Genomic DNA, 24,764 nt, shown 5'->3' on the forward strand with positions numbered 1-24,764 from the left:
TTAAATGTCCAAACCCTAATATTTAGTAATTAAAAAACAGGAACTTTTATCCTTTCAAAGTAACCGTGTTGACTACCGCTTCCTGGTTCAGTTGTGTCGCTCGAGTGTTTTTCTTTATTTTTTTTTTTATTTTTTTTTTTTTTTTATTGTTGCTGGTCATTTTATTTGTATTTTCCTATGTTTGTGATTTGTCCTTCCTCAACTTATTTTAATCCCATTGTATCTTCATGATATTATTTATTATTTCAATGTGATGATTTTTCTTTCTTGGTCAGTACTGTGTACTATGAATGGCCTTTCATACTGTACACACATATACTGCGATTTCTTGTGTATATTATCTTAAACATTTATTTGGATAAAAACCTTAATGAGGCTAAATGCAATACTAAAAAGCCCAAATTGTGAGAGAGAAAAAAACTCACTAGGAATAGCTTTTCTCAACTAAATCAGTTTGGTTCGAAATAGATAACATTATTTATTAATTAGTTATTTTTTACTGTGGGCATAAAGTAACTGCGAGTATTCTTTGGTCGGTTTTAGATGTATTTTGTCTTTTATTATGTAAGTTGTTTTGTTCTTTTTGCCACTTAAATAAGTCAGGCAATTTCTGATTGGTTGAACATCGTATTCTTTGATTGTACTGTTGCACTAATTTCCCAGATTAGGGAAGGGTTGTGCAATCGTAAACTTGACCTCTCCACGTTCTTTCTGTGCCTGTCCAGAGTCAGGCGCGTGTTATTCTCTAGTTGTTATAGATTGCAGTATTCAGAAGATGTGGTATGATCCTCAATGAGACACACTATTCATCAGTGCAAATAAGGTAGATGTAATCTGTCATGTTTGTTTTTCGTTTACAGTTTTGTCATACGTATCCTCAATGTTTTTTTCGTTTGTATTGTTTTATATTTTGTCATGTCTGTGCGATTTATAGATGACTATCGGTATGAGTTTTGCTCATTGTTGAAGACCATTCGATTACCTATAGTTACTCCCTCCTTAATAGGACGTTGGTGAATAAATGTCACATTGGCAATCATATATAACATCTCCTTATTTGTATACCGAGGTAAAAGAATGATCTTGGATGATTAGTAGGCAACAGAAAATAAAATTGAGAATGGAAATGGAAATGGGTAATGTGTCAAAGAGACAACCAAGAGCAGAAAACAGACGATTACCACCAATGGGTCTTCAATACAGCGAGAAAATCCCACACCTTAATTGAGGCGTGCTTCAGCTGGCTCCTAAACAAAAATGTATGGCTATATGGTTTGGTAAATACTTGAACCAACTCAATACAGATGGTAATACAAAGATATAAACAATGTGTATATCTAAATCTATTTTATTCAATGGAAAACATGAAAATATGTATATAAATCTATGTATTTATTTTTAAAATAAACTCTTTTGATAAAAAAAAAACTGAATTGTAGTATAATGGATTTGGTCATAGTTCTAAATATCTTGACAAAATAATTCTGGATTTCACTGTACAATTCAACAATTGTCATTAATCTATTATATTCAAATAAGAAAATTCTTTAAGATATATATATGTTAACAAGCAAGTAAACAAGCAAAGCAACCAATACTTTTCTAAAGTAATTTTACCAACTATAACCTCAAAAGGCACGAAAACACATCGTATAGTTGTAAATCCGAAAGCATTTGAAAGCATACAAAAACATAATGTATTTGATGTCTATGAAAAATCTCTCTATGGAATGTTTCATTGTCTATATAGCTGCTCTTTTAGTTGTCAATTTTGATATCCATTGTAGCTTTCTCCTGTAATAAAAATGAGATATGATTAGAGATGTTTGACGAAAAACATCAATGGCTTATTGGTATAAACATGTCACATGGAAAATGTCAATGGCTTTATATTGGTATAAACACGTCATGTAGAAATATATATTTCGATCATGACATCTCTCAACTGAATTTTTGTATTACTCCGTACAAGTATTTTAGAAGTTTACTAAATATGTTGTTACCTTTGTTGTGTGATTTGTTATCAACATATATTTATATTAATATTTTCAAACTAATTTATAAAGAAACTATTGAAAATTTCAAAAAATTTTCCCTTATCGTCGTTTTTTTACTTGGCTGTCACTTTTTCGTTAATCGCAGAAGATCTTATACAACGAACGAGATGAAAAACAACAATAAAAAGGTTGTTAGATGCTTTTATTTAAGTATATTTGTAATTGGTGTATTTAAGAAGTTCATAAATCCCCCCTAAACAGTACTTACTGCACTTTTGTCGTCTAGAAGGACGAATTTTCCTGTTGGTGCCCATGTGAAATTCTCAACAACAATATCGCCGTAGCTTGCCTCATCTTTCATACCACTTGCAACAAGCTATAAAGAAAAAGACAAACATAAAAATTATCATATAATTAGGGTAAATAACTTATAATACTTTCATACAGTATGATAATAGCATTAAATTTACGTAAATTACACATTTTTCGAAATGGTGCTATAGCGGCCTGGTATCGTAACGTTATCGCATGGATTTCGACGTCACTCGGTACGTTTTCAATAAAAAAAAAACACAACATAGGATAAAAAAAGATATTGGGAAACAGATAATGTCATGTGAAAAAAACATAAATAGAAGTTTTAATGACCTGGTTCATTTAGTGTAAAACCCATTGTTAACAGAACTTGAAAATCAAAACATGCCCTTTTAATGAAACAGTCATACTTCATAATAATGTCATATTCTTTACAATCAGTTTGCACTATAACTATTGCAACTATTCGATGGTTTTTTTTCTCTCAAAAAGCAGGTTTAGTGTATGCAGTCTATTTTTGGTGCAATGTATTTGCTCATAAACAATAAAACAAAAACTGTTTAGAATTATCATCGACTCACTGACAACTATGAGTATTCTTTACAAACTACCTTAATTATAACAAATATAAAAGAAAGAAACATTACCCTCATTTCCTTGCCAGGTTGTGCATTATTTTCTGCTGTGAAAGTATAGCTGTATTTATCCACACCATTGATCACCTTCTTTAATGTCCATCCTTTCATGTTAATTGCCTTTGAATAAAAAAGTCTTACTATTATTGTCCTGTTTCGATTATAAATGCATACTAATGCATACAATATTTGCCACTGGACATTAAGCAACAAACAATCAACCAATCAACCATTGTATCGTATTTTCAAGTTAACATTTTCTGTTCTGAATTAGGTAATTAAACAGTTGCAAAAATTGCCTGTCGTTATCCTATCTAAATCACATCAAGTACTTTTCTAATGTAAAATCAAACAACATAATGACACCATTGCCAATCGTTGTGTGCTCCCAGTACTGTTTCACATTATGACACCATTGCCAATCGTTGTGTGCTCCCAGTACTGTTTCAAACAACATAATGACACCATTGCCAATCGTTGTGTGCCCCCAGTACTGTTTCAAACAACATAATGACACCATTGCCAATCGTTGTGTGCTCCCAGTACTGTTTCAAACAACATAATGACACACTTGCCAATCAATATGTGCTCTCAGTACTGTTTCACATAATGACACCATTGCCAATCGTTGTGTGCTCCCAGTACTGTTTCAAACAACATAATGACACCATTGCCAATCGTTGTGTGCTCTCAGTACTGTTTCACATAATGACACCATTGCCAATCGTTGTGTGCTCCCAGTACTGTTTCAAACAACATAATGACACCATTGCCAATCGTTATGTGCTCCCAGTACTGTTTCACATAATGACACCATTGCCAATCGTTGTGTGCTCCCAGTACTGTTTCAAACAACATAATGACACCATTGCCAATCGTTGTGTGCTCCCAGTACTGTTTCACATAATGACACCATTGCCAATCGTTGTGTGCTCCCAGTACTGTTTAACCCAAATATTCATTAACTAAATGAAACTTATTCATATGGTAGATCCCAAAATGTAATATTTCAATCAGTCCTGTGGATCTAATTCAAACGAATCCTTTCTTTCTAATTATTTACCTTTGATCCATTATTTTTGATAGCAACCCATCCTCCAGATGCATCACATCCCTCAAATCTAATGTCTCCTCTTGCACTCTTCACTAAGCTTACTCTTTTGGAAGCGTGACTCATGCCTAAAATGAAATCAAAACGTTTCCATAATACTGCACAGTTAATATAAAACTTCCAGTTGGGTTATTTTCCTTAAGAGATCAGTGTGAAGCACGCTATGTATGGTTGTTGTCTATGAAAACTTCGTAGAAAGAACGCAAATTCTTAAAATATTTATCAAATTTCCAAAATGGTGTTCGTTTTTTTGTGCCAATTTTTTAATTAATGATTTCACGATAATCCCTCAGTATTCTAACTTACACTGTAAAATGAATCACTGCTGAAAATATAATACTAGCAATAATGCTAAAAAGGATAGGATTCCAACACCCGTTTTCTCATGCTAGGATATCATCACCAATGCATGCACGCATCATAGAATATCCAATGTGAAAATACAGTCCTACATCATTCGATAATATCTAGGTAATGTGTTTAAATGTAATTTGCATTAGAAATATGCATTTTTACGTAAGAATCTGTGTGAAAAATTAAACTCTTGTCATGATTTTCTCGGAGCCAGTAATAAATGAAACATATTTTCTATCAGACAAAAATTGGTAAATTCTTATATATTTTAACCAGTATATATTTCACACAAAAGAATACAAAACATATCAGATGTGTACCAAGCAGACTCCAACTTATTTCAGCTTTTTAATTTCTGGATTTTGGTTGTACCTTCTGATAACAAGTGCTCCTTTGCGTTTTTCTATGCAGTGTTGTGATTATCATCTAAAATCATTTTTGTTAAGAAGCGTGTTACACCAAGCTGTGTTAATATTGAATCTATGCAATATTAGTTGTATTTATACAAACTAAAGTACAATTTAAATTACCAGTTTGTTCTGGGGAATAAAATACGTCGTGTCAATTCTTTTTTCTTTCTTTTTTTAGAGTTTGTAATAGTATTGTCTGTGATTTTTATATTAATGGCAATGCTGAATTCCCGAACATGGTCTCGTGTAACTTTTTTCAATTTAATAAATTACGTTGATTTTTCAGGTTGTCAATGGGAAATTTAATTGGTGCAATTTCCCCTGAATTTATTTTAAACTTTAAAAAAATAAATGAATAACTATTTGGAAAAAAAATGTGTTTTGCAAATACGAATGAGGTGTACATTCAATTTGAAGTAAAATTTTCAAAATAAGTCTTTTTAACATCTATCGAATGTTGATCTGTAAGGGAACTAAATCAAGGCGGAATTGCATTTATATCAAAGAAACTTGTAAATTCTGTACTATGACTTCAGAGATTCGAGAATCCAGCATTGATTTACCTTATATAGATTCATACGCTCATATTTATACACGTGTATAGGATTCTTTATTACATTGTAATAACTAACTGTAAATGCATGGCATCCTTCCTGGCGAAAAATTACCGTATATAAAACTCCGATTAATTTGTTTACCGTACCGACCACCTTTTGTTGGTGGGTAAAGACTAAAACCAGTCCTTAGTAAATGATATACATAAAACAAATAAATGTAAAAATATTTATTGAATAAAACCATATATAATATGCTAAATCTAATATAATCACCATAACAAAACATGACTTCTTGCAAAATATAAAATATAAGAAGGGTTGAATCAACCCAAATATTTTCTCGTAAAGCTTAAAAACTAATACTTAAAATACAAATATATATTCTTAAAGATGATCAAAATTCACAACCAATTTTTCAGCAATCGTTGAGGTTTTTGGAATGTTGTAAAGACAAAATATAATATCTGCCGCCTTGAATAACTAATATATCATAAACAAAAATGTCTGCCGCCTTTTAGAACCAATATATCATAAACAAAAATGAAGTGAACTATGATACAAACTGGAAACGAATACATTTTCAGCGTGAGTTTTGCTCCTCTGTCGTCAAAATGAGAATAATAGACCCACACGAACAACTTAATGAAATAAAATCACAAAAACAACTTTCAAAGCATCAGTAACGATGGAAATATTAAACTTTCCAACGGAAATTACCAAATGTGGAATTTCTGAATACGCGAAAATTATACACATGAACATTTAAAACCAATTCTGTGACCCTGCATGTGAAGAAAGTATAATCTTTCGACATCCAGATATAGTATGTACAACAAACATTTATATTTGAAAACTTAACCGTCTATGCAACTACCTACAACATCATACCGGCTTTATTCTGAGAAACAAGTAAATATTATGAAGAGGTATTTGTATCTTAATTCCAACGCAGAAATAACCATACGGGCCATTATTCCCTTCGGTTAAAAATCAAGTTTTGATTAACTCCATGTACAGGCAAGAAATTTGAGTATGCACGCGTTAAAAATCTCATTTCTACAAGCATTTTAGCCAAATTGATGAAACAATATCATTCAAACGAGAAGCCGATTAGCAGATTCATCTATTGCACACATACGTAATATACTGTCAAAAAACAAATGAATAAAAAGATAAATGTAAGTTGTGTCACAATAACAAATGGATTGCTGTCCTGTAACAATCCTCTATGCAGCAGTCTTGATGGTCAATGTTGCTTTTTCCTAGAAAAAACAAAAAATGAATTATCATAAATTTGTTATATGTGAAAATATATAATGAATATATCAGATATATTGTAATGAAAAAAAGATTAAGCATAAGTGTATTCCATATGCGATCAAACCTTTCTATACTGCGGTTCGGAGCTCCAGATTGTATAGTCACCTGTCTGAAGTTGAAGACCATAATTATATTGTAACTTTAACTTTAAATTACCTCAAGAATAAATTTAAGCAACACCAATTGACACAAGACTCTAAATACATTAATAATTTTATTTAAGATGTATAATTGTTTAAGGATACTCGCGATCGGTCAAAGACATAAGTCGACAACACAACAAGATGGTGTGCCGAAAGTATATTAAATAAGAAAACATGAACTTACCACTCCCTTGTCATCATTTAAAGTGAAAGTACCGGACAATCCCCAGGAAAATATGTCACATACTATGTCACTGTCCTTGGCAAGTTCTGCAGCTCCCTTGGAGAACAACTGAAACGAATTTATATAGAATGAGGAATAATATATCAACCAAAAAAATATATATATTCTTTCTCAAAAAACTCACAACAACTTTTATATCTGACTTTTTATCGGTCTCTGATTTTATGACCTTGAAAAATTTTGTTATAAATAATATCAACTGAAGACATGTATACCATGTAAATACTTCTAAGTAAATACAAAATTACAAAATAAACTTATTCAAAGAGAACATTGAAATGAAACTTCATACTCATGGCATATTTTTTTTTCTGTACTACAAAATGATAAAGCGAACATATTCATAATATTTCCTATTTGTAAATCATATAAACACAAAAATGCGTTTACATATCACATGTACTTTGGTCGTACGATGACCTCGTGTCGCTTATATCCATGTCATAGGCGTATCGTTTGGTACAATACTCATCTCTTAAACGAAAAAGCAAAAGCAAAAACGAAGCCGTTAAAATTTAATGGATATCTTTCTCGATTTTTAACGGCTTTTTCCCGTCTTAATCTATAAAGGGAGTCTACCTCCTTAATCTCCTATAGTGATTACTTACCTTAATCTCCTTCCCTTTTAACAGGCTGATATCTGAGAAGGTGTATGTATGTTTAGTGGTACCATTCACTGTCTTCTTCAAAGACCATCCTTTCAAGCTAACAGAAACAATATCCTGAAAAAATTAACCCCACTTTACAATATTTGATTGATAAATACTTCAATATAAGATTTCTGTTTTATTATCAGTCAATATATGTTCATCTCCCCTTTCACCTCTGATGATATTTTACTTTCATATGTAAAAATACAAAGCTTAATAGATAAATTTTAATTTAAAAAAAAATCATGTTAATTTTATTCCTCTAATGAAAAACTAATAGATTAATCGAATAATTGAGCAAACACTTCAAAAATGTCTTCAAAACTATATCCCTTTTAACTATTATATCAATTGTCAAAGTTGCATTTGTACTTGGATAAGTACTTGTATGAGTAATACGCATGCAGAGGATAGTCACTGGCGTAGGAGCCGTAAAACTATTATTTTAGTAAAAAGTAAAATTATTTTAAAAAATAAAAAATGAAATGAAAGCGTACACTGTCAGGAGACTATTAGACTATAGACAAGTTATGTTGTGTTTTATTTTGCTTATCACTGTCATGACTTTGCCCCCTCCCCTTTCTTTTCAAGTCACTCCTACGCCACTGTTACATATCTATAGATAGAAAATAGATCTTAGTTGTATATTATGTTAAGTCAACAGCATGCAAGATGATTTAAAAGAAAGAAAAATCACGATTGTCCACCAGGAACTATTAGTAAAAATCACTGAAAATGTAGAAATATTACAAGATTTAAAAGTTTGAAATATAGAATATTAGAGACTTCTTAGTATATTGTTCAAACAAAACATTTTTTATCTTCTTTTTCTTTTTGTCAATTGCCAGCAATTTTCTTCCTCCAAAAATATGTATCGTACGAGTAGTAGCAGTGATTTTCCAAAATAAAATATTGATTGGGGTGAGTAAAAAAATTGCCCCCTAACAGTAACCAAATAAAAATGCTGCACAGCCAAACTAGAGCGATCGTTGGAACAACCACCAGATAAAGTGAATTTGAGGGTTTACTTTCAGTAGTTTGTTTCATATAAACACAATTTGGTCCCATTATTCACCAAAGATCGCATTTACAATATATGTATTTTTTACTTCAAATATCATGAAACAAACTACTTGTATAAATATGTATAGTGATTCTCCCTATATACCAACGATACTAAGATTGATTTAAAGATATAATTAATTAGCATTTCAACGCACACGGCGCTTACCTTGCCACCTGAGGTACTTTTCTACAAGCAGAAGTTTATATTTGTTTGCATTCAGATTTCAAATATTCGTTCAATTGAAATTTTTATAAATAAATAGAAGAAAGGACAATACGGAAAAACACGTATTCTGATATTTTTACATATCCAAATAAAACTTAATAGTTTCTGCGAATAGAAGCGGGACCTATGACTTTGTTTGAAAAATAAGCAATCAGAATTAATCAACCTCTAGATATGATATGTCTAAAAAAATTGAAGTACACAAATGCTCTTGACATGGGGTGCTTACCTACGAAATATTTAGCAAGCAAATTTTTTTTAAAAAGAGGACCAATGTTTTGTTCATTCGCATGTTAGATAATTGGCGTCTGTTCTTATAATGTCCGTTAAAGACAGAAAAAGAAGAATTGAATACAAAACATATAACAAAATATATACGAAGCATGCTTTTCCTGTTATTTTCCATCATGGCATGCTTAAACACAATACTAGATACATCCGTAGACCATAACGATTATAGAAAATATTTCTTACAACTTGTATTTTGAGATTATAAGTTTAATATAATTTGATAAGCACACTGAATCAAGCAACCTCTCACCATTATAAAACAAATACAGAATGGCCATATAACAGAAAATTACATAAGTTGCATTTCAAATTTACATCGTCTTCACACATGCATGAATTATTTGCCACTGGACGTTAATTAAGCAACCAACAATCACTCAAATTTATAAAACTGTTATATGCCATTGTGCATTTGGAATGCAAATTCAAACTATGGATTTCCTATTCATAACTTTTATGTCTTATGTCATACTTTATGTATCATTTTGTGACTTTTTATTAAGCTCTTTCATTTATATCTATCAATTGTATCTGTAAAAATACAAATTTTGAAGTGAAAAGATTGAATGAAGTGCATAAAGTATGACTTACACATTTTGATATGTAATACCAATGGAGGTATAATTTAATAGACAATTACAATTCCATGGTAATATGAAATATAACGTGTTATAAGAAAGAGGTGGTGATACCTTTTTAGAGGAATTCTTCAAGGTTACACAGCTTCCATCTGGCTGGGCATTCTCAATAGATATATCGCCTCTACATGTTCTTTGTACCAGAATTTTGTTGGATGATTCACTTAATGCTGAAAATTTATGGAAGTGTGACAATAGTATTTTTAACTTTATCAAATAGCTTAAATAACGAAATTTCTAAACTACATTAATGTCTTCTACTAATTTGCTTGTTATTAAAAAAAATCTTACCGATAGCATGTTTAGATAATAAAAAAAATTAAAAAAGATATGAAATTCAAAAATTAAATTTCCATTATTCAACTAGAGTTACTTCTAAAATATCTAAAAACATGTATCTTTATTGTTAAATAACATTTATCACACTGCACAAATCATGCTCAAAATCATGCAATTTTATTCCATGCATTACTTTAAGGGATAGTCTATTTTTGGAATGTTAACTCCATTATTTCCGAGTATATACCCATCATCTGTTATTCCTTACACGAGAGAGTGTTAATAATATACATGCGTACTTAAGTTCATTAAGTTCAGTAAATAAAGGAAATATTGTTAATAAGACGTATATATCAAACGCATTGACAATAAAACCTGATATTTTTCCTTTTAAGACAATACGTTGAAGACGAATGAAAATGAAAAAAAATCGCAATGATAAATCTGCATTGACGATCACTTTTTCTTCCCATCATAGCAGATGTGTGTCATTGAGCTAGATCCCGAAAGCAAAATATGATTAAAAGCTCATTCACAACAGCTAAGAAGTTATCAACTTACTCCATGTATCTCTGATGTCTGGTACAGAAGCTAGTCACATCCTGCATCTCGTGTCTGGTTCTTCATCACACAAAGCACGTGTGCGAGATCATTAAAATTAATTAAAATAACAAAACTTGAAAATTTTAGATAGTGCTGAGTTTTTCAAAGACACTTTCCCTGATTGTTTTTGAAAAGTTTTTGTTTTTGCGAATTCATTTAATGGTTCGATTTGTTATATACCTCTATTTTAATTAGGCAACTTACTTGTGTTGCACTACAGTTTTTGTTAGGATTGTGTGTTTCTCTTGAGTTGAGTATATATATAGTGAAGTTTGTTATGGAAGTATGGTAATAGGTATCTTGGATGTAATTTGGTGTTTTATTAAGAACTTGTTTATACATGTTAATTTCTGTTGTATATAGATCAACGTCCGTATATCACGTGACCATTTAGACTTACTTAGTTGGTTAGCATCTGCAAAATATGCATATGTTTAAATACGATAACTTGATGGCGTAAAATTGGTCTACCATTTCCCGATTACAATGTCTGCACTGACAGAACTTATAAATAACTGCTAGCACCGAAATATTCCAAGTAATAAAAAAATTATACATTATTTTCCAAAGTTCAAAATCCTTTTAATTCAATTAAAGACCGGTTCACTTCTTATTTTTCATATATTGTATATCACTTTAAAACCACTCTTGAGCTGGATAATTATGAAATAATTTGTTTGTTGTTAGCAGCAGACGCTGCCGTCGCACTCGGCTATGTTCCGTTTATGACCTCGTGGATTAAGGTATGTTAAGGTAATGTAGAATTAAATTGAATGGCTACCATTTTAATGCACCAGATAATTTTGACCACAATGGAGACTCAAGGTTAAATCATGTTTATAGAAGTGGAAATTTTTTAGATTAAAGATATTTTAGATGATTTTATACAGAATTTGTGAGAATCTGTGTTTGAGTATTTAGCGTTGGGAATAATGTGATTTTTGCTCGATTTTTGTGTTTTAAAGATGCACAAGTGCTCCGAATTTCACAAGAAAAAAAATATGACTGTTAATGTGTTTTTTCATGCAAGGCAGTTTTTCAACCTATTGTCAAGTACGTATTAGTAATGAACATGTTAGCAAGACATGCAAACATCAAACTATCCTATTGGTTGTTATGTTCTTCTTAAAGTTAGTAAATATAACACGAATATCTGCAATCGCCCCGGTGCTCCCTTGTGTATAAAATTGATGCACTATCATATTTGCTAAATAAACTAATAAAAATGCTTTCTATAATTTGGTATGGATATTGCATGATTTTAAGCGACTAATTTCTGCAGTGCTAATAATACAGTTATATAAAACCTTTCATAATAAATACAATATAAGAACGAACCACACTACCAACTATGCCACACAATCCGACATTGACAACATACAGAAAATGGTAGACAATTCTAGGGGCAAAATTTCGTTCCATAAACCAATATCCGTTCATTTCTCCAATAACCCAATTAAATTGGTATAGGGATTTATAAAAACTGCATACCAAAGCTTTATAGGGAAAATAGGGAAGGTATTGGAAAGGCATACAATTCTTAAGGAAAATTATCTCGCTCATAAATGTTATATGCTATATGAGACATTTCTAATTTCTTATATTGTTCTGTTTTACTTGTTAGTCAAATATACAAAGGAAATCCATTATATGACATTTTATTGTCCATCGATAAATTTGAATATTATAAACAAGCATATAATGGCTATAAGGTTAAACAAAGCATGTTGCATAAAAAACAAAGCATGATTATCACAATTATAACTAGTATTAAAATTCTAAGCTTTTAGTCACATTTTTGCATCATTATAATTAATTCTAATGTCAACATCCGATGCTTAATCCATACTATAATGCATGCTTAATAATTGAAATTGCACTCTATTTCTGCGCGCTCCTCAAATATAAAAGAGATTTATAAAAGACTGTATAGGCAAGATAAAAAAAACAGGCACATGAAATGACGTCTGAAAACAACTACATTGAAACACTACAATTTTCTGTATGCATCACACGATGGCATCACAAAATGTGAAATTGTTACTAACTGCTTTTCTGTGAATCTCCAGAACCTCCCTTGCTAACGATCATATCAGAAAGCAGTTGAGCTCCACCGCTTCGTGATCCACTGGAATGCTCAACAACACGTCTCATGCTGAAAACAAATAGTTAATATGAAGTGATACAACCTATACCTTAGATAAATCAATAATTATCTTGTTTTCGAAGTCAAAATAGAACCAAAAAAAAAGACATCAGCAATTTAAATGTTTTCAACATAATCGCATGTGTCTATATATTTCAATAGAAATTAAAACATTGTGATAATATCAACATGTTCCAGTACATGAATCTTTCAAATTATATTGAAATGGGAAAATACAAACGGCAATACAGAAATGATTATAACTGAAAAATATCTATTTATTTTACAACAAAATTTACTTAGTGAAAATTACTCATGTGTGAAATCATCAACATCAATCTGATATCAAAGACATGTTTTATAATCTTTCCCTCACCAAAACACAATACAAAGAACCTTAAATGAAAACAAATCTATTTTAAGTGCAAAACATACTTGGTCTCCTCAGCTTCCAACAGTTTCCTGTAAGCAGCAATCTCCAACTCCAATGACAACTTGGCGTCTTGGAGAATTTGCAGTTCTTGTAGGACAGTATCCATCTCCATTTGTAATCTCTCGATACTAGATTGAAGTCTTTGAACATCAGACTCGTGTTCGCGACATTCATCATCATACTGGGCCTGTAGTCCGTCCAGTCTTGACTTAAGCATGGCATTCTGTCAAACAATTACATAAGTATCATTTGAAGATTATTTTGTAACCTTAAAGATGCATCCTTACTCATAAACCCTAAGTAAGAAACTGCAACACTAGAATATCTTGTCTATGTAAACGTATGTAAAGCTTATTCTTTCTTATAGAGCATCAAATTATTTAAGTCATAACCCACAAAAATATAAAAGTATCAGTTTATTTGATTTTCAATTACATGTGTCTTCTAATTCTGCTGATTCCTATTGAATAAGGGAAAGTGGTTGATAAAAGGTCATACCAGTTACCATTCAAAGAGGGGCGAAAGATACCAGAGGGAGACTCGGTTATCATTCAAAGAGGGGCGAAAGATACCAGAGGGACACTCGGTTATCATTAAGGACGGTTATTTCTAAGTTCTTTCAATAGTTGAAAGAGAATTCAACGCATTTTATGCATGGTTTCATAAAAAAGATTTGTATGTTTTACATACCTCAGCTTGTAATTGACTGATAAGTGGTTGTAGCTCGTTCAGTTTTCCTTTGACCTTCTTGCTTTCCTCCCGAGCACTCATGGTTTCCATGTTGTCTCTGTTCAAACCAGCTCTCATTTCGTTCATCTGTAATTATTTATTAAAATTCAAATATAAAATTTTATTTAGTATATAAATATTTTAAAAAGGAAAACTAAATAGTTGTTTTTGAATCCTAAATATCCATTGTTTTAAACTAAATATAAAAATGCGTTTCGATTAACAACTTAACGACCCATGTCAAGATAACTATTATGAGATATCATAATGACATTAGTAAATACAATGGAGAAAGCTTTTTTGGACTTAATACGATTTTCTGTTTTAACCTCTCTAGTGTTACTTGCAAATAAACAGAACACATCCTGTTGTAGTTTGACCTAACATGAGTATAACAACACAATAATCAGAAAGGACATATAAACAGGGTTTAATAATTTGACAACCTACTTTGCTGATATGAAGAGCTGTTAAAATAACTCGTTATTGTGAAGTTGGGGTATTTTTCAACGGTTCTAATCAAAATTATAACATTATTGATGTTGGTAATTCCATTTATGTCATAACCTTTACCTGCATCTCGTAGTTCTTCTGCATCTCTGCTTGAATTCTGTCAACTTCTGTGGCATATTGTGCGTTCAATTCATTAATGGCCTTAGAGATTTCGCCCTTCCAGATGTCCTTCATTTCGATACTCCTGTCACGGTCAAGCATGGCTTTAAGTTCAGCAATTTCCTAAGCAAAATAAAAATAAAACTATGCATATCGAAGTTCGTCTTACATCTAAATTAAAAAAATATATAATTTTAAACAATTACTAGTATTGACTTTTATAATATGCTATCACGTTGCTATTTTATAGTGAATTTGCAATTTCATGTAAATTTGTATACATGTTTTATCACATTGTTTTAAGGTTAGATCATATTAACTTATTATTTTTTATAATATTAATTTTATTTGAACATTTTTTGCATTCAATAATTTCCCTTCAATTTAAAATATATTTACAGCTTCATAGATGTTGATTTGGAACTTGCAATCCTCTTCGGCTGTTTGTAGTTTCATCTCAGCTTGAATTCTCTTACAAGTCTCTTCATCCAGATCCTACAAATATAACAATAAATAAATTCAATGATGTATCATCATTCTTTTTTAATATAGACTTTTCTCTCTTATTTCTTATATATGCAAATGCTTCATTGACATTGCTATAGATATGTCTACTTAGTAATTATATTTAAAACCGTTTCATTCAATAAAATGTATTTTTTAACAATCTTTAGTAACACTTTCAGTTTTGAATTTTTAGGAAATGTTTATAACATGACTGGTTACTATATTATATTTGCGCTCTATATACATCAACTTAATTGAAGATTAGAACTAAAGTACTAGTATATGATCAATAGATGTGAGTCAATTATATTTAACAATTTTCACAGTGTGTTATTAATTTAGAAATACTTACAGCTCTAATACGACCAATATCATCTTGAAGAGTCCTCTTGTCCTTTTTCAAACGAGCGTTCTCATCTTCCAAAGTCTCTATTCTAAGTCTAAGATTGGCTAGTTCTCCTTCATTATTTCCTAGTTGGTCATTAAGTCTATCTATTTTATTAGATAGGTCATCTACTGTCTTTTCTGCGTTGATCCGGCTGAAATTACACAGCAAATACTGATTAAGGTCTGTTAGAATATATGCCTTTTTTTTATATACGAGGAAAAATTAGTACAACTACGGTAAATATGGAAAATAATAAGAAGTTGTCAACTGGAAAACTGTATCATAAACATAAATACAAAATTAGAACCAGAGGTGGGTTCTTTAATTTTTGGTGTTGTCCAAGCGACTTTCTGACTTTCTGCAATGACGTCCTTTGAAAAAAATGCATTTCAGTATCGGTAACCTTTTGCATGTATATCAAGTCCAAGTTCATAGAACCAGACCATTGTTTTGTTTCTCTCAATACAAGAATCTGGGTTAGGTTACATAACTGGTATATATTGACTGCTTTATTGCAGCGCTTTCATGCTGTCTAAACTTTCAGTTGCATTGCCTTTTTGAATTGCACTTCGAACGATTATTCTATAGTTCAAAAAAATACTCGTTTAAAGGCGGGTCGATATTAAGAAGTAAAACTTGACTACTAAGTACTTTTAGATACTCTATATTTGATAAATCAAATTTTACAATAATAATTCCTTTGAAGATAAGGGCTTTAAAAATTGAAGTACTTGATCCATAATATAATTTACCTAAGACAATAAAAAATCGATAGACGTTCAAAAATAAACACTTTGCGACAAGTCCACCCCATTATCTAGGTCAAGATGAATTCGGAAAAATGTCAATTCAGCACTTTTTGTTGAGTTTATTTGTAAAAATACATTTATTTCGAATTAAAATTATTTGCATCTTTAATCTAAGGAATGAATAACAAAAACTTTTAAAAAAAAAAAACTTTTGTCATTATAATGGTTGATGTTTTTTCTAATATTTCTATCTTGTCGTAAAATAAAAATGCTTTTGTCATTATATTGGAAAAGTTTTTTTTTATAATATTTCTATCTTGTCGTAAAAATTAAAATACTTCTGTTCTTCTAATGGTGTTTTTTTTTCTATAATAGAGCTATCTTGTCGTACTGTGATAAACTCATTAGTTGTACTGTTAAAGTGCCAAATGTCGAATGAATTGAAATGTCAAAATACTTTTGTCAACAATTGGGTTAGAACCCTTCTGTGATATTGATATGTACAAATTACATGGTTGACATAACTTTCGAAAAACAGTTTTGATAAATTTAAAATGGAATTAGTAATAATACCTTGATTACACCGGCAGATAGGCTATGGTGGTTTAATCAAAACAAGTATTTAAAATAACCAATTTAAACGGAAAAAAGTAATTCAAATTTAAAACAGTGGAATAGATTGGAATTGATTTGCTTATTCATTGTAAATGTGCAATCTTGGATAATTCCTGTTTATATTTCTATTGAAATAACGAAATATTATCAAGCCATGAGCATTATCTCGACTAGTCTATCTTATATAAGTAAAGACGATGACACAGTAAATAGTTTGTGTCTTATTTCTTTTAATCAAAAGAACAGATATCAAGCGCACCGAGTAGGGGTACATAATTGCATGGCAACCAATAAGTGAAGGGCCAAGTATTTTTTCTTAACCTAGTATCATAAATATGATTCATTGATTCTGATAACATGCAAAGAAGGCGTTTTTTATTATTTAATCAAATACCACATATCCTTGACAATGTTACATTCATATGTTGCTAACTACTGGTAACATATTATGTATTGCTTTGTAAAAGGTGAGACGTTAATAAAATATTGTATTGTATTATTTAGTGAAGGTATTTCACACAAAAAACACAAAAATCAATAGTTTTTCTAGAAGTTAAAAGGATGCAAGTCTATTATATCATTTTCAATAATGGTTTAGTATAATGATTGTCGCTGAATTTAAAAAAAAATAAAATGAACAGGATAAAAGTTATGTTTGGCTTAAAATTCTTCATAAAATATCTCATACCATCGTAGGTATAATTGCATCTGTAATTTGAATATTTTGAAATCATAAAAAATTATCATTACTTGAAATAATGTATCTAATTTTTTAGAAATCAGATGAAAATTAAATCCAATGACGGCTCTTGTTAATCAGATGAAAATTAAATCCAATTATAGTTCTTGTTACTATAAGAGCAGACATGTGCGATAATCACTCATGTTATAATAGGGGCAGACGTGGCTGATAGTCGTTCTTTTTAAAACAAGAGCAGACATGACTTTTAGATGCTTTTTATTTTTAAGAGCACGCACGACCGAAACCCACTCTTGTTATTACAGGAGGACGCATTGCCGAAAAAAAATCCCTCTTGCTACTGCAGGAGCACGCACGACTGAAACCGCTCTTGTTATTATAGGAGCACGCACGACCGATAATCGTACTGGTTATGCAGTAGCATATATTACCGATAGTCGCTCTTGTTGTATAGTAGGAGACAGTTGCAAGTTCGCTTTTTTTTTTATTAAAGGAGCACATACGACCTTGAATCGATCTTATTGTACCAGATAAGATATCGCCAATAGTTGGTATTGTTAAACAGAAGTGGTTTAGCTATCAAAAAGGTTTTCAAACAAACATTTTAGTACAATTCTGTTCGGTCTATTATTATGAAATATATAGTATGAAAAAGTCGTTCACACAGGGGCTCGACATAATAAATAGCCTAATTATTTTCTTATTTTAAGACTAGACATTTAAAATTATTGTAAACACGCACTTATTTGTAAATCGTTATTAAATTTACACAGTGGAGTACTTTTATGAAGTTGACGAAGACCTTTTTAATTTGAATTAAGTTTTATGTACCTATTGTGTAAACTTTATTTGAACTTTTATTAAACTTTAGATAAAGTTTAAATAAATTACCTATTCTTTTGTTGTTCTGATTGTTATTTACTGACCGCTTCGATTTTCTCACGACGTAACGTATCGTTATTATTGTTGATGGTGGTTCCGGACGGGTCATTTTGACTTTTCATTTTTCGATAGAGCATAAAGGTTAAAATATTTAAAAGAACGAAAATATTGGAATCAAAAAAATGTTTGCGTATAAGAAAACATCTAGTGAAAATTTATCATGTTAAGCACTGTGTGTAATACATAGCAGCAATAATAAATACAGATCGAAGGCGCTTCACCTTTACAAACGCGGCTGGTATTGAACGTGTACTAAGTAAAATGGGTAAAAAGGCAATGATATACTATTCGGTTGTTCTAAGATCAGTTATATTTATAGGTGCAACACCTCTTAACCAAAATTATAAAAGCGTGCAATCTTATCATTTAAATAATCGTTAAATGTTGCTTTATTTTGTTGGAATTTCACATTTTAAATTACTTTAAATTCCTTCAAAAAATCTTTTAAAAGTTCACAAATCCTCTTAGAAAGCAATAATTTGATCAGTTCAGAAAGGCTTCCGAACACGTGTTCAAGAGATTAGTACTGTCGCCGTCTTCAGGTGCCTAAATAAGCGGTTCCTTTGTTATAGTGCTTTTAATATTATCATAATTAAGTTATAAGCAAGTAAATTCCGAACTGAAAAAAGTAAAAGAACAACATGATTATCTATATAACATGTTTTTGCCTATTTCTATAACCAGTGGGAGTAGCCCGTTACTGTTGTCGTAAAAATAACATTGAATAGGGTTTAAGCAGGTGTTTATTACATTAACAATCTCAGATTTAATCACATAGTGGTCTGCTGTTTTATATTAACTATGTAAAATTAGGGTGCTGAAGGTCGGGTAATATTAAAGGTTTCGAAAGAATAAACATTACCCTCCAATTATAAGAAGACCATTATACTGACTTTATTTCAAAGTTGAATAGCATACTTATAGGGTATGGTACTCCTATATAGTTAAGAGGACATATGTATATATACTCGTACAAATACCAATGTCATTGATTTATGTCTATCATATTGGTTTTGTGTACATTGTTTTGTTATAAATTATAGGCCGTTTGTTTCCTCAATTGAATTGTTTCGCATTTTTTATGTGGGGCCTTTTTATAGCCGACTGTACGATATGGATTTTTCTCATTGTTAGAGGCAGTACGATTGCCTATAGTTGGTTACATTTACTTCATTTGAACTTTGGTGGATAGTTGATTCATTGTCAATCATAACACATCTTCCAAGACATGCATGCAGTGGAATGGGACATGTTTCATTTTTGAGTTATCTCCCGTTTATAAGAAGATTGTCTAAACTAAAAAATCAAAAATAACTTGATATAACACATGTTCCATCACACATTACATCAGCAGATTGTCTAAACTAAAAAATCAATAATAACATGATGTAGCACATGTTCCTTCACACATTACAAATGCATTAGAGTCCGATACTATTGTTAATCATAACTTTGGTCGCTTTCTCAGGGAGACTTTAATAAGTGACATTAAAATGCATGCAATACTTTATTCAAGAATGAATACATTAGAGTTGTACCTTGAAAATCAATTACTTTTGGATTTTAATCAGAATTATTATTTGAAGATATGATATGGTTATAACGTATGTAATTTACAAAATTCACTATTTAAAGGAATTCAAACCGTAAAACAAATAAATCAGTTCTTTTTATTTTATTAATTATTATACATGTATGTCAAAGTTTGTACTAACACATGCTGTCCTGTATATAATTCATAAAATGTCGCTAGTTTTACGTGCCACTGCATAAATAACAACTTTATGTAAATGTTATTCATTAGCTTTTGATATAGTAGTAAATGTATTGTTGGATAACTAATTTGTCAAAATATCCCAAGTAGCTTTACACAAGATTTTATCAAAAGTACACAAGTTGACTACGTCAAAACAGAAACTTGTAGATAAAAAATCTTATATACAAGACAATAAATCTTGTTCAGTTTGTAACTGTTTACATAATGAAATATATGAATTAAAAAAAAAACAAATGTAGAAGCTAATGCCAGGATATTTTGTGGAAACTTTAAATACTATAAAATTGAGAATGGAAATGGGGAATATGTCAAAGGTAACCCGACCATAGCGAAGACAACAACCAGAGGTCACCAACGTATTAGTATTGTACAAACACTGTTCCTATAAATATGCTGTCAATTTTCGATGAAAAAATTCAGAGCTGTCGTCTCAGTAACGTGACTTCATTTTTATTCACGTTTAATTCACTTCTGTCTAACGATGTTTTGGAATTCGGGTAATAAACGTCTTAAATTATTAAATATCACAGCCATTCACGTCTTTCGTCATTCAATCGATCCGTGAAAGTGAGGGTTTTATATCCAGTTTTAATTCAAAGGTTTAGTAATATGACCGAAGTTAACCCTTGCGGCAAGTAATTAGTCATAAGAATACCTATTAAAGTCCACCATTAAAGGTGACCGTTTATACAGTAGGTCTATTTTACTTGAATTAAATATACATTAAGTTTAAACTTCGGGTATTTTCTTATTTCATTTAAGGTTATAATAAAATGAGTCATTTGTTAAAATGATTCTGAGCGTATTATCCTCCATTGAAACCCGATTATACAAATTTTGAAATATGATTATTACAAATGTATATGTCATATTAGTAAAGAAAGTAAAGAAATTGGTATATGTACAAGGAACAGCATCTATTGCTCAACAAGAAACACATTTCACAAAGACGTCCAATTGCAGTATGTTCTTCAGCTTAAGGTGTATCCTTATTCTACATGTTAATTCAGCTATACTGTAAAAGAACTTGTTCGCCATTGATGGTTGGTTGAGTACCAATCGTTTAGACTATTCAACAGTTAATATATCAGCAAACCTAAATAAGGATAGTAGACAAGTGCGACATGACATGAGTTGTAACATCTGATAGTTTTCTATTGCCTCTGTAATAATAGGTATAACCTTTACACAATGTTGTTTTAAAGACATAAATCTTTGGACCTTGGTTTAAAAACTTGAGATGGTTTCGATCTATATCCTACCCGTACAGTGAAAACAATACAGTTCTTATTTGGGTATTCGTGTTTAGACTGGTATATTACTAATTATAAGTACAAACAGTATGTCAAACAGACATAGTGTACCGTTACAATGATATGATAAATCATTTAAATGCAAGTATTCCTTCAATAATGAGATCAAGGAACCAGAACAAACACGCTCGGTCGATAAAGATTATATCTACACCTGACTTACCATTCAGATTTTTTCATGAATGTCCTAGCTAGCTCAGAATTTTAAACTGTATGTTATTATTTCTTTGTATAAATAGAACGAATTAACAGATTCAGTTAATTCAAAACCATTAAAATTCCTTTGATACAAAATTAAAACATTATATAAAACGAAACAAACAAAAGGAATATAATAATTCATAAAGTTTTTATCTCATTAAGTCAAATTGTGTTGCTAAAACTAAATAATTTTACAGTGCTCCTGATATGATATGTAACAATTTTATGGAAGCGATATTAGATATTTAATTTCTTTCCTAGCTTAGTCTGAAAATACTGATTGTATTGCATATTTTATTTGGCAATTTCAATTGTCGGTATGAAATAAAAAGTGCAGCCAGATCTCTAAATTTATAGTATCACGTGACAAGAGAAAACTGATGACGCAGGACTATTTCTATGGAGGCGTGGTTTCAGAAGCCGGCTTTTGCATCATCAAACTTACCGGCCGGCATCTCGAATTTTAGCAATTAACTTAAAACAGCAATTGAACATTTATTATAAAGTTAAAATATTGATTGACCTTGATGCTACTTGAGTTTTTTACTCTCGCTTATTTGAACTATACTTTGATGCTCTTAAAATGAATCTTGGTTTACATCAAATACATTATGAAGTTAATATTTTAAGAAAATTAAAAATGTAAAACTTACTCTCTTCTCTCATCTTCAAGTTGATCTTGTAAACTGACTAAAGTGGCATCAAATTTAGCTTTTTCATCAGATAAATCATCTATTATTTTCCTAGAATCAGCTATTTCTTGTTCATATAATTCCTTTATTTCACTAGCATCAAAGTTTTTTTGCTTTTTTAGTCTATCAATTTCAGCAAGAAGAGCTTTATTCTGAGCTTCTACGAAACGCACTTTTTCGATGTAACTAGCAAATCTTTCATTCAAAACGTTCATTTCAGTCTTCTCTTTGGCTCTGGTGTCCAAGACGTTAGCGACATTCTTATGAGACATAGATGAAACTGCCCCCTGTGCAAAAGAGGGAGCTGAATTTCCACCCATACTCATTCTCATTGATACACTTCTAGAGCCACCACCGGGCATGATGCTGCCACCGCCATGACTTGTTCTGTTGATAACGGTGCTCCTCGTCCCAATAGTAGGCGCAGTCTTGATGTTTCTCCTAATTTCAACTTTTTCTTGAGACATTTTGAATTTTCTACTACTCTAGACTTGAAGCCGACAGCACAACCAAACGCTTTCCTACCGGATCGTACAACTGCTAGCCGGGACTATATACTATTGATCCAATGTGTACTCAGGTGAATCTTGTCGTCTGCTAAAAATTTATTGGCTTGTCGATACAACCTACATATAACTCATTTACAAACTTGAAAAACAAGAATTATATCTTTAATTTAACTTTAAGAATTATTTTTGAATTTTAAGGTAAAGGAAGACATTTATAGTCACAGTCTTTATTGATTTTATGTATGTCCAATTCTATAGTCCTATCACTTACAAATAATTGTACATTCGGACATGGACAAATATATATATAGAAATGTACCTTTTTTATATATATAATATACTTTAGATCTCCATTTGTCATTAATAAAAATAATTTTAATTAAAAGGTTGGCTACGATGAATAAATTAATGGCAGCTGTAAGAAGTAAAAGTTCGTTCGTAATTATTTGATCAATATATTATGCTGATATTTGCCGTTGAAACTATATCAGCCTATCAGTTATCTTAAAAATGTTACTAAAATTGTATAACTTTCCTGTATATCTTTAAAAAGTCAGAAAGAACCCCCAAACTATTTAACTCTCTTTTTCAGAGGTTTTCGTCTTGAAGCAAATTCATTTTAACCAAGCAGAGTACTTTAGGGTCAACTAAAATGTAATTGTTTCGCATGCATATATATTTTATCAACGATTTGTACTATAAAAATCCTTGATTTTATTAAATGTCTAATTAATACAACATTACAACTGAGGTCAAGTGCATTGGTAATTTGACGATTACTAAAGTTAAATGTCAAAGTTAAAAAGGCATTTGATTTTTTGTAACATGACATTTTTTTTGTGTGTGTATTTTTATTACATGAATGGTTTCATACAGTACATTGATACGTCGATGAGATAATATATCATGGTTAAAAGGTCTTTGACATTTGTTGACAAGATTTCGTTCCAAACCTGAAAATTAGTATTCTTAAATCATTTGCATAGTAAACAGAAAACGTTGAATATTGCTAGCAGTATATAAAAAGGCTATGAATTGAAAAACGAATTACAGTTGTATCAAAAAACTAAAAAGAAAGTAAGATCAGTGACCAGTCACACAAGAATCTTTTATATATGGCAGACATACATGTATAGCCCTTTGCTTCCGTTTGAAATTTGTGTTGATGAGTGATATCAGTTCTCTTGGAAACTATGACAACTTTATATCGCCAGATTGGTTATTTCGTGACTCTAAGTAGTGCATACCCTATTGTTACACTTATATCTTTTTTTCGCGTATATGATTGGGCGTAGCAGTAGCCAAACCTACGGTTTCACCACTCACATTCGTTTGACGTGTGATGCACGCATATAGCAGACGCAATCCCTGGCGTTACACTAAATCGAATGCGTTTGACTGATGCTTGCAAATTTCACGGTACAAATCCTTGAAGTGGGTATGTATGAACGAGTCTGGAAAGAAAGCAACACTTCAGCACCAAATAAGAAAATAAATATATTTCACGAGGTCAACATACGGCTTCAAATATAAGACAAGTGTCCGTTTTTTACAATTGTTCAAGCTCTAAATCGTCCCAATATAAAACAAAGTTGTGAATTAATTTAACAGAG

The 24,764-nt window shown here is 30.9% G+C and overlaps 1 protein-coding gene across 6 annotated transcripts; it reads right to left on the minus strand.

The window, feature by feature from the left end:
* Positions 1-1,332: 1,332 nt before the first annotated feature.
* On the minus strand, positions 1,333-23,196 carry LOC143064519 (retrograde protein of 51 kDa-like). Of its 6 annotated transcripts, XM_076237387.1 has the most exons (13): positions 22,604-23,196; positions 15,618-15,804; positions 15,158-15,253; positions 14,720-14,881; positions 14,108-14,233; positions 13,420-13,640; positions 12,887-12,993; positions 11,239-11,253; positions 10,011-10,126; positions 8,968-8,988; positions 7,695-7,808; positions 7,027-7,134; positions 5,592-6,641 (listed from the first exon to the last, which is right to left on the minus strand). In XM_076237387.1, exons 1-13 carry the CDS (start codon positions 23,107-23,109, stop codon positions 6,606-6,608), a joined length of 1,815 nt encoding a protein of 604 aa, XP_076093502.1. In that variant the 5' UTR covers positions 23,110-23,196; the 3' UTR covers positions 5,592-6,605. The 6 variants fall into 6 exon arrangements, with proteins under 6 accessions (XP_076093505.1, XP_076093507.1, XP_076093502.1 ...); XM_076237390.1 differs by lacking the exons at positions 5,592-6,641; positions 7,027-7,134; positions 7,695-7,808; positions 8,968-8,988; positions 10,011-10,126 and adding exons at positions 1,333-1,794; positions 2,266-2,373; positions 2,960-3,067; positions 4,011-4,126; XM_076237388.1 differs by lacking the exon at positions 11,239-11,253.
* Between the last annotated feature and the right edge of the window lie 1,568 nt (positions 23,197-24,764).

Source organism: Mytilus galloprovincialis, chromosome 2 (genome assembly GCF_965363235.1).
Source record: "Mytilus galloprovincialis chromosome 2, xbMytGall1.hap1.1, whole genome shotgun sequence".
Classification (NCBI taxonomy): Eukaryota; Metazoa; Mollusca; class Bivalvia; order Mytilida; family Mytilidae; genus Mytilus; species Mytilus galloprovincialis.